Source organism: Cibotium barometz, chromosome 6 (assembly GCF_041138505.1).
Source record: "Cibotium barometz isolate CiBa-2024 chromosome 6, ASM4113850v1, whole genome shotgun sequence".
NCBI classification, from domain to species: domain Eukaryota; kingdom Viridiplantae; phylum Streptophyta; class Polypodiopsida; order Cyatheales; family Cibotiaceae; genus Cibotium; species Cibotium barometz.
This window is the reverse complement of record NC_141051.1, coordinates 4,403,879-4,417,500: the sequence shown is the minus strand read 5'-3', so window position 1 is coordinate 4,417,500 and position 13,622 is coordinate 4,403,879. Positions and strand designations below refer to the sequence as shown.

Here is a 13,622-nt window from a genome sequence, read left to right as displayed (position 1 = left end):
GTGTGGTCCAATCTCTACGGTCCTGTGCTTTCACTGGACTCCGCGGAGAGCGCCTCACTGGTGTTCCGAGACCACGCACAAACAGACGCTCTCGTACTAACGCCTGGCTCTCCCGATCTCAGCACCTTTGGACCGAGGTTCTCCAATAAAGCTTGGACAACCTGGCACCGAACGGGTGTTGGCCGTATAGGGAGTCGGGAATCCCTTACCAGATTTAAACACAAAATACTTTACTTAAATCTGAAATTCACGCCAGTGGAGAAGATGTAGCCACCCTTGTTGAAGAAACAGTTGCCTCGTGGTGAACCATCAAGACAAGCACCACCACAAAGGGCACAGCCGCCTGCTGTGAGAGAAGAAGCATCCACTTGCAAGGGAGGAGATGCCTGGCTGTAGTGTGGAGGAGCTTAAGCAGAGTCGCCTGAGGGCAGTGTTCTACTGGCTGGAACACAAGCGCACAGCCACAGCCGCCTGTAGGGGCATGCGTAGCTTGGAGAGGTGCAGCCGGTAGAGGATGGGCAGCCTGCAGGTACTGTTGCCTGGGGGAATAGCCGCCTGTAGGAAGGGAGATGAAAGGAGAGAACACACGCAGCTGCCTGCAAGAGGGACAGGCAGCGCAGCCAGAGGGTATGCTGTCGCCTGTAGGAGCAGAGGCAGCACGCTGTAGTTAGGAGCAGCCGCCTCTGTGCTGCTGTAGTGGCCTGGCTATGACCTGAAGAGGAGATAACCTAGCAGCCGGCTGTAGAAGAGGAGGCGCAAAGAAGATGGTCGCCGGTTTCTCCACGCCAGAAGGTGATCGCCAGGTGATTTCACGTAAGAGGGTGGAAGCGATGATGTCCACGCTTGAAGGAGGGAGCCTTTTTTTTATAAAATTAAAGTGAAGTTTTCTACGCTTGCATGTGGGTGGGGAGTATGGGTAGGTGACCATGCCCACCCCCACACACTTAAGTGGGGCTCCCCACCTTGGCCCCTAAGTGGGTGCCCAAAGGGAGTGCCCACATTTAAGTGAATGTGAACACCTAATCTTATAAAACTAAAGGTTAGAAATAATAAAAACAACATGTGCAACATACTTACCACCTGTTCACATGCACCAAAACTCGTCAAAATACAGAGCAGACTTCACAACTCACTGGCAGGCGTCCCCGCTCAGTAAGTAACACGTCAAGCAGGCAAACACACAAAAATACATGTCATGCGAAAACAGTTTCAAACATGCAAAATGTGTGTGCATGTGCAAATAGTAACATGGACATATCTCCCGTTCATGGAACAAGTACAAAATATCTGTCGGCTCAAAACTGGCACGACATAAAAACATAAAAACATAAAAACCTGGTCTTCCTATGGAGTGACAGTCCCATAGGTAAGACACAGTTCCAGGCACGAGTCTCCCTATGGTGTAACAGTCCCATAGGCAAAACACGACACGAATACTGGCTCTTCCATGGCGTGACAATCCCATGGGTCAAACACAGTCCACGTCATACACGGGTGGCACTGGTCTGGCTCCCGTCCATACGACACCATCGTGCTAGCACACGGGTGGCACCAGTCTGGCTCCCGTCCATGTCAGCAAAAATACTGGCCTCTTCACACGAGACACTGGCCTGGCCTCAAGTGAACGAGACGCAAAAACTGGAGATGGACCAAATGGTCGGCCAATTGGTGACAGATGATAAAATCAGCAAGGTCATATGACTCCAGCACCGACTCCATCATGACCTTCCAGATGCCATAATTGGACCCGTCCAGCTGACGATCCACTGGGAACGTGGGGAGAGTCGGAATCTTCACGTGCTTCTCAGCCATCTCTAGTAAATCTGCCATCGCGGAGAGTAACCTGAAAGGGTGGGTGGGTGGGAAAAAAAATCTGTAAACCTGCAAGTGGCTGTCCAGCAGCTTAGCCCGCCTTCCTCTTGCACCTGTTCTTCCCGTACAGCCCAAAACAGTCCACCAATCAGCAGCCTAACGCTCCCCCTCTTGCTCAGAAAAACTCCCAAGATCTATCTCGAGCCTAGGGCTCTGATACCATGTCAGAATATGCAGCGGAAATGATAACTAAACTTGGGTAGACAAGAGCAAGTAGACTGCAGAAAATAAACAGCACAAGAAACACAGAGAGATAGGTGTGTAAACTCTTCTCTATACACAAGATCCCGAGAAAAGTGAATGAATAAGTGGTGGGGGCAAGGGGCCTATATATATGCCCCTGGGAGAGCAATCGGCCAGCATAAAAAGTGCCCACGACTGCATAAATGCAGTCGGCCAGCAGAAAAATGCCCACGACTCATCTGTGTGCAGTCGGCCAGCAGCCCTGAAGCCCACGCATCACCTGTGTGCAGTCGCCAGCCACAGGACTGCTGTTGGGACAGTCGGCCAGCTCTAGAGTGCTCCTGCCACCCTCTGGCAACCCTCCCCACCGCTAGAAAAAATGGGAAAAAATAGGGAAAAATACGGGGAGTGTGGAAAAATGATAAAAACACCTTATATAGGGCGGGCACACCCACAACAGAGGCCCTGGTGTAAAAATATAGACAGGAGATGACTTCTAACAGTTTCGTGGGACTTGGAGTACTTCCACGATTGTGCCGGTACTCAAGTCTGGAGATCCGAGCCCGCCGACTAACTACCGCACCATTATGATTGGTCACTCGCTGGCCAGCTGTATGCCTCTATTCTTGAGCAGGAGTTGAGCAGATGGGCAGAGAGACAAGGGGTCCGAGCTCAGGGACAGCCGGTTTCAGGAGGAGATTCTCTACTTTGGATCATATCTTTTACCCTCAAGGCTATCATTGAGGAGGGCAGAGCACATGGGAGGAGGATCTACTGTGGCTTTGTGGATTTCCGCAAGGCCTTTGACACAGTGCCCACAGCTACGAGGGGACAGAGGAGTCCAGTTGGCTGGCACTTGGATACCTCTGCTCTTATATGCTGATGATATTGTGCTTATAGCAGACTCACCAGAGGGTATGCAGAGGCACTTGGATACTTTACATGCTTATGCACAGGACAGTGGGCTCTCAGTTAACCTTGGTAAGACCAAGGTTATGGTATTTAATACTACAGCTCAGTGGGTCTGGAGATCAGCGCCTATTTTCACATATGGGCAGGAGACAGTGGAGTATGTTGACTCATACACATATCTTGGAGTGGTGTTCACTGGGCCCACATTTTCCATGAGGGGGGGCAGCAGAGGCCAGACTGACTAGAGGATATGCAGCACTAGGAGGTCTAGAGAGGATGTGCTCACAGGTACAGTTTCAGGAGCCATGCACACGCTGGTCACATTGGCGATGCTATATGAAGTACAGATCTGGGGGCTATGAACATGTGCACATGTTCACCCACACTCCCACCCATTTATGTATGTCTTAGCTTCCTTCAAATAGTCAACTTGACAAAAAGTTGACACCATTAATCCATCATGGATGTTAACATACAGAACCCACTGCCATCAAGTATATTACCTTAGCTCCTCTAGGTGGAGTCGCGGGTCGAGCTAAACTTGCATTGTTATAATTTAACTTTGGCTTTTTTTCAGCCGGTTTCAAAATCTGAAAGGAGCACATGAGGGATTCATCAACGCTCATCATGGCCCCGGCATTGTCAAACTCGCCACAATAATTTGGTGCAGAGAAAATGGTCACCAGATGCCTCTCTGCAAAGAACTCATAGCCTTCCTCTACAACCTGGAAAATAGGGAAGAAGTTCCATAGCATCAGCACATATACTTCTGTAAAAAATAGTATGAAAGAAATAAAATAATACGGCAGGCACCCATGCACCTGATGTGCCCGGCAGATGAGATCCAGGTCATGCTTTTGCAGGAACTCATTCACTCTATCAGTCCCAAAAGTGTAAGAGACCCCTCTGTCATTCTCACCCCATCCTGAGATCTCTTTATCTGGGTCAGCCCATAGTAAATCGCACAACAGTCCCTGATCCGGAACATCTGTGGGACGAGGAATGTTCCTAATTTGATCCAAATTACTCAGTTCCGGGGAGAGGCCGCCATGCATGCACAGTATCTTCTCATCAATGAGAGCTGCCACAGGTAGACAGTTGAAGCATTCAGTGAATGCCTTCCACAGCCTTATGTTGAATCTCCTCTTGCATTCATCATAGAAACCGTAAATTCGGTTGATTGAAGCACATTCATGGTTGCCCCTCAGCAGGAAGAAGTTCTCTGGGTATTTAATCTTATAAGCAAGGAGGAGGCATATTGTTTCAAGGCTTTGCTTGCCTCGATCAACATAATCTCCCAAAAACAGGTAATTGGCCTGTGGCGGAAAACCACCATATTCAAAAAGCCTCAACAGATCAGAGTACTGTCCATGAATGTCACCTATACACAAAAAGTGATAATCAGAGCTTCAACTTTGCACCACAAAAAACACAAGGGACCAAGAAAACATGCAGAAAGTACATACAGCGTGAAGAGGAACTACATACAGCATGCACAGGAACTACCTTGCCACCTCAACTTTGATATCGCCTGGTGCTTGGATGGGCATGAGTGTCTACTCGTGTATAGAGTAGTATAGGGAAGAGAAAATATTGTGAGCCCTACTTGATAAAAAGACAGTCATTGAGTCATATTGAGATGATAATAAGAGGCTAAGCTTGGCCTATAAGAATGGGCAAACTCGGAACAAAACAGTAACAATTGATGGAAGTTACACTTTTGCCAGCTCTTCCTCCTAATGGCTTCCAGTTCTCAAAACCACAGGTAGCCAACAAACAAACACTAGTCAGCAACAGCCATCAATTTCAAGTTTCAACTTCAATTTCAATTCCAAGCTTAGCGGAAAGCTTGGAGCAAGCTCAAAACCCTCCTCTTAACAGAGTTACGAATAACCCGCATAGAATCTAGATTGATGACCACGATGTTGACCAACAGATTGCGTCCTGGCCATATTCTCCTCTTTCTGAACCACCTGTAAGGTCTGGCAGACTAGAACCCTAGGACCTTCTCACATAGAACCAACTTACGGGCTTAAGGCTCACCTCCCAGCCATAGAGTCCAACCGGACTCAAGCTGGAGGACATAGCAACATCTTGGGCCCTGCTCCAGACTAGGTGTCCAATACCACCTAGCCACATCCAAGTGTGTCCTCGTGCCAAGCAGTCCCGATGAGCCATGCCCTACAAGTCATCCAAGAAAATCATCACAAACTTTCCGAGATATGGATGATGCTCTAATAAAAGAAACCACGTCAAAGGAGCAATTGAAGGCATGTGCTCACAGAATGCTCTGATACCACTGTGATCCCAGTTAAGGAGAGGGAAAGAACTGGACTGATGGGAGAGAGATACAGTAATGATGACTAGCAAGATAATCGGCACATTAAATAGGGGTTTGATTGAGAAAAAAGGGTAAGAACACGAGAGTCGTGGCAAGAATGATTTGCATTATAATAATGGTCCTTTTTATAGGAGTCCACATGCCACATGTCAAGGCATGATATGCCAAGTGTCACTATTGGACCTTGGTTGATGCTTTTGGCATAAGTATTGGTTTAGGGTTGAGCCATGGCATCTCTACTACCTATTGGGTTCTCAAAGCTAAGCAAGTTGGATGGATCCAACTATCCATTGCGAAAAGTAAAGATGTGTAGTCAGCTTGTTGCCCGCAAGCTGTGGGAAATTGTTGAAGGCAACGAATTGCTACCAAAAGGGCAAGAAAAGAGTCTCACATCCAGGTTGAGAAGGAGACTTATCATTGAGGATGATGAAGGTGCTATTGATGAAGAAGGAAGAGTTGACCCACAGTTGATTGTAGATTGGGAGGAGCGTGATTCTCAAGCCATTGCCTTGATTACACGTCCGATTCCATGATTATTCAAATGGCAGAGTCATCTACTCATTCAAATGGCACAGTCATCTACTACTGAGGCATGGAGGATTTTGCAAGGACGGTTCGAGACAAAGAGCCTCACGAGGGTGATCAATTTGGAAAGTTAGCTATATGGTTTGTCTCTTAATGAAGGTGACTCTGTCATTTCATACATTACTCACGTGAAGGACTTACGGAACAAGTTGGTAGCCATTGACTCCAAAGTTGATGGTACAGAGTTGGCACATACGCTCTTGAGCAAGCTACCTCCTCCTCATCGTAGTTTTGTCACTTCTTTGACAACCGGGCATAAGGATAAGCCTCTTGATTTTTAGGTGGTCTCCGCCTTGTTATTTGAAGAAGAGATGAGGAACAAAGGTTTGAGCAGGCAAGTAAAGGTGAGGAGCAGGCTTTTGCTAAAGGTAAGTCAAAGTCAAAGAGCCACACCATGAAGGTCTATGAGGTGAAGAAAAAGGACAAGGCCCAACGTAAAGCAAACAAGGTAGCATCTAGTTCTTCATCAGATGATGACACCAAGGCTTTAGAGGTGGTTGCTAGTGTGGCGGCAGCTACTGTGTTTGTTGGCATATTCGGAACTTCATCCATGTGATACAACCCTTATATGTGTTATATTGTGTGAATCACCTCTTATGAGGAGATAAGTGTGCCATCTAGCAACATGTGTGTGTGTGTGATTGTGTTAGAGTCAAAAGATAAGGTCTTGGACCTACAAAAAGGCATTGCACTCATCAATCAAATCAATCAATCAAAATCAACATCGAGTTGTGCAATCACTTGAGCATCACATTCTTTTCTCTTATCTTTTTGCACTCTCCACTATGGAGCTCTATACTCCATAGTCTAAATGCAAGCAGCCTTCATTGGTATCAAACTACAACTCACTCTGAGGCGCACGTCCTGTGCTGTCCTTTGCCCCCCCCCCCCCCCCCCCCCAAAGTCAAGCATTGCATTGTCTAGCGCCGCCCACCTATCGGACCCCATGATAGGGTGCCGGCCGGGCTGAGTTAAGCACCACCACTTAGCTAGTTCGGCGGACCGAGGGGGACAAAGACGTTGGCTGAGCCGCCACCCGACCAGGTGATGTTGGGCGCCCAGACCTCTTGCCGGTCAGGCATATTTCCGACCTCCACTCAATGAGATTTCTCCAATCGCCCTCACTCGGCGATTTTCTCCAGCCATCATTTTTCCCCTCACCAACCTCGCACCGTTTTTTATTTCCTTTCACCAGCCTCGTGCCTTCGCCCTTCATCTGACTGTCATTCTCTCCCGTTGCCTTCTACTAGCTACTCTGGTGGCCACCCTCGTACCTTTCTCTTCCGTCGATCGGCCCAGCTGCTGTTCTCCCGACGTCCTCTGCTAATCATTCCCACCTGTTCACAACTCTTCGACATCAACCCATCGGCTCTGCATCAACATTGACTCCACTGTCTAATGTCACCAATTGGCCGACCATTTGGTCCATCTCCAGTTTTTGTCTCGTTCACTTGAGGCCAGGTCGGTGTCTCATGTGAAGAGGCCAGTATTTTGCTGACATGGACGAGAGCCAGACTGGTGCCACCCGTGTGTTAGCAGGATGGTGTCGTATGGACGGGAGCCAGATTGGTGCCACCCGTGTATGACCTGGACTGTGTTCTATCCATGGGATTGTCACGCCATGGGAGAGCCAGTATTCGTGCCGTGTCTTGCCTATGGGATTGTCACTCCATAGGAAGGCTCGTGCCTGGAACTGTGTCTTACCTATGGGACTGTCACTCCATAGGAAGACCAAGATTTATGTTTTACGTCGTGCCATTCTTGTGCCGACAGATATTTTGTACTTGTTCCATGAACGAGAGATATGTCCATGATACTATTTGCACATGCACTCATGTTCTGCATGTTTGAAACTGTTTTCGCATTACTTGTATTTTTGTGTTTGCCTGCTTGACGTGTTACTTACTGAGCGGGGACGCCTGCCAGTGAGTCGTAAAGTCTGCTCTGTCTTCTGACGAGTTTTGTTGCATGTGAACAGGTGGTAAGTATATCGCACATGTTGGTTTAATATTTTATATTCTAACCTTTTGTTTTATAAGGTTATATGTTCACACTCACTTAAAAGTGGGCACCCACTTAGGGGCCAAGGTGGGGAGCCACACTTCACTTGTGTGTGTGTGGGGGTGGGTGCATGGTCACCTACCCACACCACCATAGAGCTGGCCACCCACATGCAAACATTGGGAGCCAGCCAGCTCTAATGGTTTATCCCCTCCATCCCTCATAAAAAAACGACCACCCTTCGTGGAGAATCATCCGGGCGTTCATCTCCTCACTTTCTTCAGGTTGTTTCATCGCATGCTCTCCCAGGCGGCTGTGCGCTCCACCTGCATCAAAACTGTTGCGCATGCTGCCTCTCCCATACAAGCTGCGCATGCTTTACCTTTACAGGTGGCGACTGCACTTCAAGCTGCTGGCTGCGTTTCTGTATAACCAGGCGGCCATCTCCTCAAGCTACGCTGCCTAACACAGCATGCGGCTGTGCATTCATCGCTAGCAGCTGTACTCTTATAGCCAGGCAGCTGTGCACTGCAACCAGACGGCCGCAGTACCTACAGCTGGTGGCTGGGCATGACAAACTCCAGCAGATTTTCCATCTCTGCAGGCAGCGCTCCAGCTTCAACAGGTGGCTGTCCACAGAGTGTACTTCTCCCTCAGGCGACTGTACCCTCCATGCGTGGCTGCTGTTCCGTAAGTTGGTAGCTGTGCTCCTACAGCCAGGCGACTCCTCCTACGCCGCCTCCTCCACAAGAAGGTGGCTGTGTCCTTCCTGCGCAGCACGTGGTTATTTTATTTTGTAAGCGGTTGTGCCTCTCTGCCATAGGTGGCATCTCCCTTCTTCAAGAGGCTATACCTTACTCCAGACATACTCCTCTCGACATGTTGCTGCATCTTGGTGTCTCTCTCAAGTATCTGCACACAGACACCTTGGGTATTGGACTTCCATCTGCCATCCACAAGTAAGTGAATTTTCAGATTTAAGTAAAGTACTTTGTGATAGATCTGATAAGGGATTCTCTCCACGGCAACACCCGTTCGGTGCCGGTAGTCCAAGCTCTTGGAGAACCACGGTCCAAAGGTGCTGAGAACGGGAGAGCCAGGCGTTAGTACGAGAGCGCCTGTTTGTGCGCGGTCTTGGAACACCAGTGGGCGCTCTCCGCGGAGTCCAGTGAAAGCACGGGACCGTAGAGACTGGACCACGCTAGTGGTCGTTCTACTTCGAATATCTACTTCGAGCCTTTTGTTTGGTACTGTATTCATTTGTACATGGACATCATTTGGTTCTTTGAATCCATGGAGCATTGTATTTGGTAATAAATATATTATATATTGCATCATGCTGAAGTCCTGAGAATCCTACTGTAACAGGTGATCTAGGTTGAAAACCATACATAAGCATGAAAGGACTAAAACCTGTACTCGTATGCTTAGTACTGTTATATGCAAATTCTAACATAAGCATGAAAGGACTAAAACCTGTACTCGTATGCTTAGTACTGTTATATGCAAATTCTAACATAGGAAGATAATCCTCCCATGAACTCAATCTTTTGGATACATATGCTCGAAGCATATCCTCTAAAATCTGATTCACTCTTTCAGTCTGGCCATCAGATTGAGGATGATTTCAACCTTCTCAAAAACAAGTTTCCAAAAATCACTCATAAACTTCGAGTCCCTATCACTGACTATGTCCTGCAATAACCCGTACAGTCTAAACAATTGCTCGATAAACTGCCGTGCTAATTGCGTAGCTGTGATAGTCTTTCGGGTCGGTAAAAATCTAGCCATTTTTGTCAAGCGATCTACCACAACCCAAATAGAATCGTAGCCTTGATGTGTTCTTGGCATTCCGGTAATAAAATCCATGGAAATACTTTCCATTTATTGCTTGGAATTTGCAAAGGATGCAACAACCCAGCCTGTCTAAAGCGTTCAGCTTTATTTGCCTGACAAATTTGACACTTGAGAACATAATCTTCTACATACCCTTTCATCTTTGGCCAATAAAAAGTGTGTTTCACTAACGATAGTGTCTTGTGTACCCCAGGTGGTCGAGCAGAAGGGGCGTCGTGACACTCCTTAAGAATCTTGGACCTAATGTCCGGGATCTGTGATACACAAATTTTGTCATTACGGAATAGTAAACCATTCCGAATCATCCACTGGCCTCCTGCAATTTGAATGGTAGACTGCAGTCTTGGTCAATCAATGAGCTCCCGTCCTAGATCTTCTGCCAAAATGGACCAAAATAACTATCAGTCCTGCAAAGCCCTCTCAATGACTGAAATAAGTCAATAGAAATCTAAGGGAACGACAAAGAATTCACCTCTCTCTAATTCGACTACGCGCATCTGTAACACTATTCATGGACCCTTTCTGATAACGGATCTCAAAATCAAAATCTTGCATTAACTCAACCCAACGAGCTTTCCTTCCTCTCAAATCATCCGCATCACACACATACTTGATTGACTGATGATCAGTCAATACCACAAACTTGGAGCCATATAAATAATGTCTCCAAATCTTGAGAGCATGAATCACAGCATAAAGCTCATTCTCAAGGGTTGGCCAACGAGATTGAGTGTCGTCTAGCTTTTTACTTTCAAAAGCAACAGTCTACCATCTTGAGATAAAGCAATCCCGATGGCATACTCACTGGCATCAGTTTCAAGAACATAAGGCCGACTAGGATCAGGCAATGCTAAGATAGGTGCTTCCTTGACTTTATCTTTCAAAAGTCGGAAGGCCATATCCAAATCGTTATTCCAAGTGATAGGTTGATTTGACTTACGTCCACGACCTTTCAATAAGTCGGTCATCGGTAGTGTGAGCTGAGAGTACTCCCGTACAGATTTCCGAAGAAAAACAACAAAACCAAGAAAAGAACGAAGTTGTTTCACTGTTCGCGGTATAGGCCAGTCTAGAACCTTCTGAACTCGGTCATAGTCAATGCTCACTCCATCTCTAGTGATCTTGTGTCCCAAGTAAATGATTTCTGTCATAAAGAACTCACATTTACTTTTTTTCTTCCCGAGAAAAAATCCTTTCATTAGTTATATAAAAACGCCCGTAGGGCTACAAAAGATCTCTCCTGCTCCTGCAAGAGAGAAGAGCAGTGAATACATCATGGCAGCCCGGGAGACTCTCCCTAGGTGCTGCAAAATACAAGCATCAGTATAAAGAACTGAGCGGCTAAATCATACAATAGGGGGGGGGAAGAGCCAAACAGGTGGCCTGTAGTGCCAACGGGGGGATCCCGTGTGTAGGGTGTAGAACGGGCCGCAGCGCCAAGTGGTGTGAAAGGCCTGGCGTCGTAAGATCGCCTCATCCGAGTCTCCCCGGATGCGGTCGTACTGTCCTCGCAGGGTGTGGATCAACTCCTGCCAAATCCCCCGAACAGTCTCTGCTGGTGGCTCTAATCTCCCCTCGAAGGCCGTAAAGCACCGGGCCCTCCAGGTGAACCAGATGGTGAGGCTGCTGAGGAGCTCCCATCGTAAATCCCTCTCCTGTGTCCAGCTGGCGGACGAGAAATCCGGTGCCGGAACCAGGCGAGGCTGGCCCCTAATAAATCTGATGGCCTGACTGCCCTGCTCCATCTCATAGCCCATAGCAGGCCCTGACGAAGTCGACCAAGCAGCGGCTCCCCACGTAAACATACCCTCTGGAGAGAGAGGGGGGCCAGAATACGCAGCATCCGCAGCCAAATCTGATGTGCCTGAGGGCAGTCCCAAAGGCAATGTCTCTGTGTCTCCATAGGGTGGCCGCATCGGACGCATGCCGCCGGAAGACCGCTGTAAACAAGCCAAGTGCCAACTGCTGAGCCCCTGTGGGCGACCAGCCACTGAAAAGCCGAGATCCTGCGGGCCTGTCGACTAGCCCAGAGCCGAGCCCAGAAATCCTCCAGGAACTCTTGTGAGAGTCCCTGCAATCGCCAATGCCCCGCTGCCGCTGGAGAAACCGTCCTCCTCGCCGTCAAAATATGCCGTCCCAGCCGAACAGTATACTGGAAAAAGGTGATCTCTGTGGCCTCAAGGGATGCATAAGGATCATGCCACTCGTACTCCCCGGGGTCCCACTGCAGCCGGGCCAAGGGGCGCGCTGCATATGCCCATATGCGCCAATCCGGGAGCACATCAGCAGGGTCGGGGTCAATATGCCACTTCCGAGAAGCGGCAGCCACTACCCGGATCCCCTGAAAGGTGCACTCTGCAACCAAAGGCGACTCCACCTCCACTCTCTGAAGTCTGCCCTCATCCTGAATCTCATAGTAGAGGCATCTGCCATCCTCAGTGCTAGCTCTGACAGCAATCAGGATCTCCAACTGTGTAAAGGCTCCCATCCACCGTGGGGCCACTGGCTCGAGAGGTGTGAACCACTCCTCTGTAAGTGCCTCCTGAATATCATCCTCATAATCAACCCCCCTCTGAAGTGACTCAGCCTCTCCACCTGGATCTCCTCTGGTAGACTGCAGAAAGCCTGTCAATCTCCAAAACTACGAGCTGGGCCTGCCGCTAAAGGTCCCCAGGCTAGACGAGGCCGAGAACCCAGCATATGACCCTGCTCCGTACGAACCGCTGGGCTCCAGATGAGCGGCTACCTGGCCCGCTCCTCAACACAAGAAGGAGGCCGCTGAGAGAGCCCCGGTCTCAGCAGCTCCCAAGCTCTCAGGATACTCAAAGCAAATCTGTCCTCCCATCCTCTACTGAGGCCTGTCCTCCTCATCTCTATGAAGATCCAGCAAATCTCTGGTGCCCAAGTACCCCCTGCAGGGGGCGCCCGAGCCTGCAGTCGCTGCAAGAGGAGCTCTTTCCAAGGCTCAGTGCCTGGAAGCAACCCCCGAACAATAAGCTTCCCCAATAAGGCTCTACTCTGATCGACTGGATCTATAATGCCCAAACCGCCCTGAGCCAGCGGAAGTGTAATAACTGCCCATGCAACCTTTGCCCGAGCTGGCTGACCGTCCCGCCCAGACCACAGAAAGTTCCTGATCAGCCTCTGTACCTGGCTGATGCAAGAGCTCGAGAAAATCCAGCAAGACGTAATGTACCACATGGTCGCTAACAGCACCTGATTTGCCACCACCACCCTCCCAGCCAAGGATAGTCGAGCTGTACTCCAATACAATAGCTTCTTCCGAATGCTCAGAAGAAGCGGAGCAATCTGCTGCTCAGGTGACAAATCGAGGCCAATCTGGCATCCCAAATACCGCACTGCTGTGCCTGGAGGAATCCATCTAAAACCGGGGTCCGGGCTCCATGCCGGAGTGGGAGCACTACTGATCCAAAAGGCCACTGTCTTGCGCCAATTGATCAATGCTCCCGAAGCTGCACTAAAAACCTGGAGCGACTGCTCAGCCCGAATAAGATTGGCCTCTTGGCCATGCAAAAATAAGCCCGTGTCGTCTGCAAACTCAGCATCAAGCAAATCCTCCCCCCGGACTGGGAGCTGAAGTCCTCTCAAACCAACCTCCTCTGCCGTCAAGTACATACTCATAGCCTCCGCAAAGAAGAGAAAAAGGAAAGGGGCGAGAGGACACCCCTGACGGACTGATCTGGTCAGCTCAAAACTCGGCCCCCGACCTCCTGCAATCAGCACCTGGCTGCGAGCTGTGGAATACAGAGCTGCCACCCCTCTGATCCATCCTGGCTCAAAGCCCAGGCAAAGCATAGTGCCCTCTAAGAATCCCCAGTCAACTCTATCGTATGCCTTCTCAAAATCGAGA

General features: G+C 49.0%; 1 protein-coding gene across 2 annotated transcripts in view; it reads right to left on the bottom strand.

Moving 5' to 3' along the window:
• The window catches only part of LOC147637365 (serine/threonine-protein phosphatase PP1 isozyme 1-like), a 62,348-nt gene that overhangs the window by 18,207 nt on the left and 30,519 nt on the right, over positions 1 to 13,622 (bottom strand). For both annotated transcript variants that reach the window (XM_086799147.1, XM_086799148.1), the window contains 2 exons: positions 3,789 to 4,348; positions 3,471 to 3,692 (listed from right to left, as the gene is read on the bottom strand). In XM_086799147.1, coding sequence (XP_086655273.1) covers positions 3,471 to 3,692; positions 3,789 to 4,348 — 782 coding nt within the window. The remainder of the gene's footprint in view (positions 1 to 3,470; positions 3,693 to 3,788; positions 4,349 to 13,622) is intronic.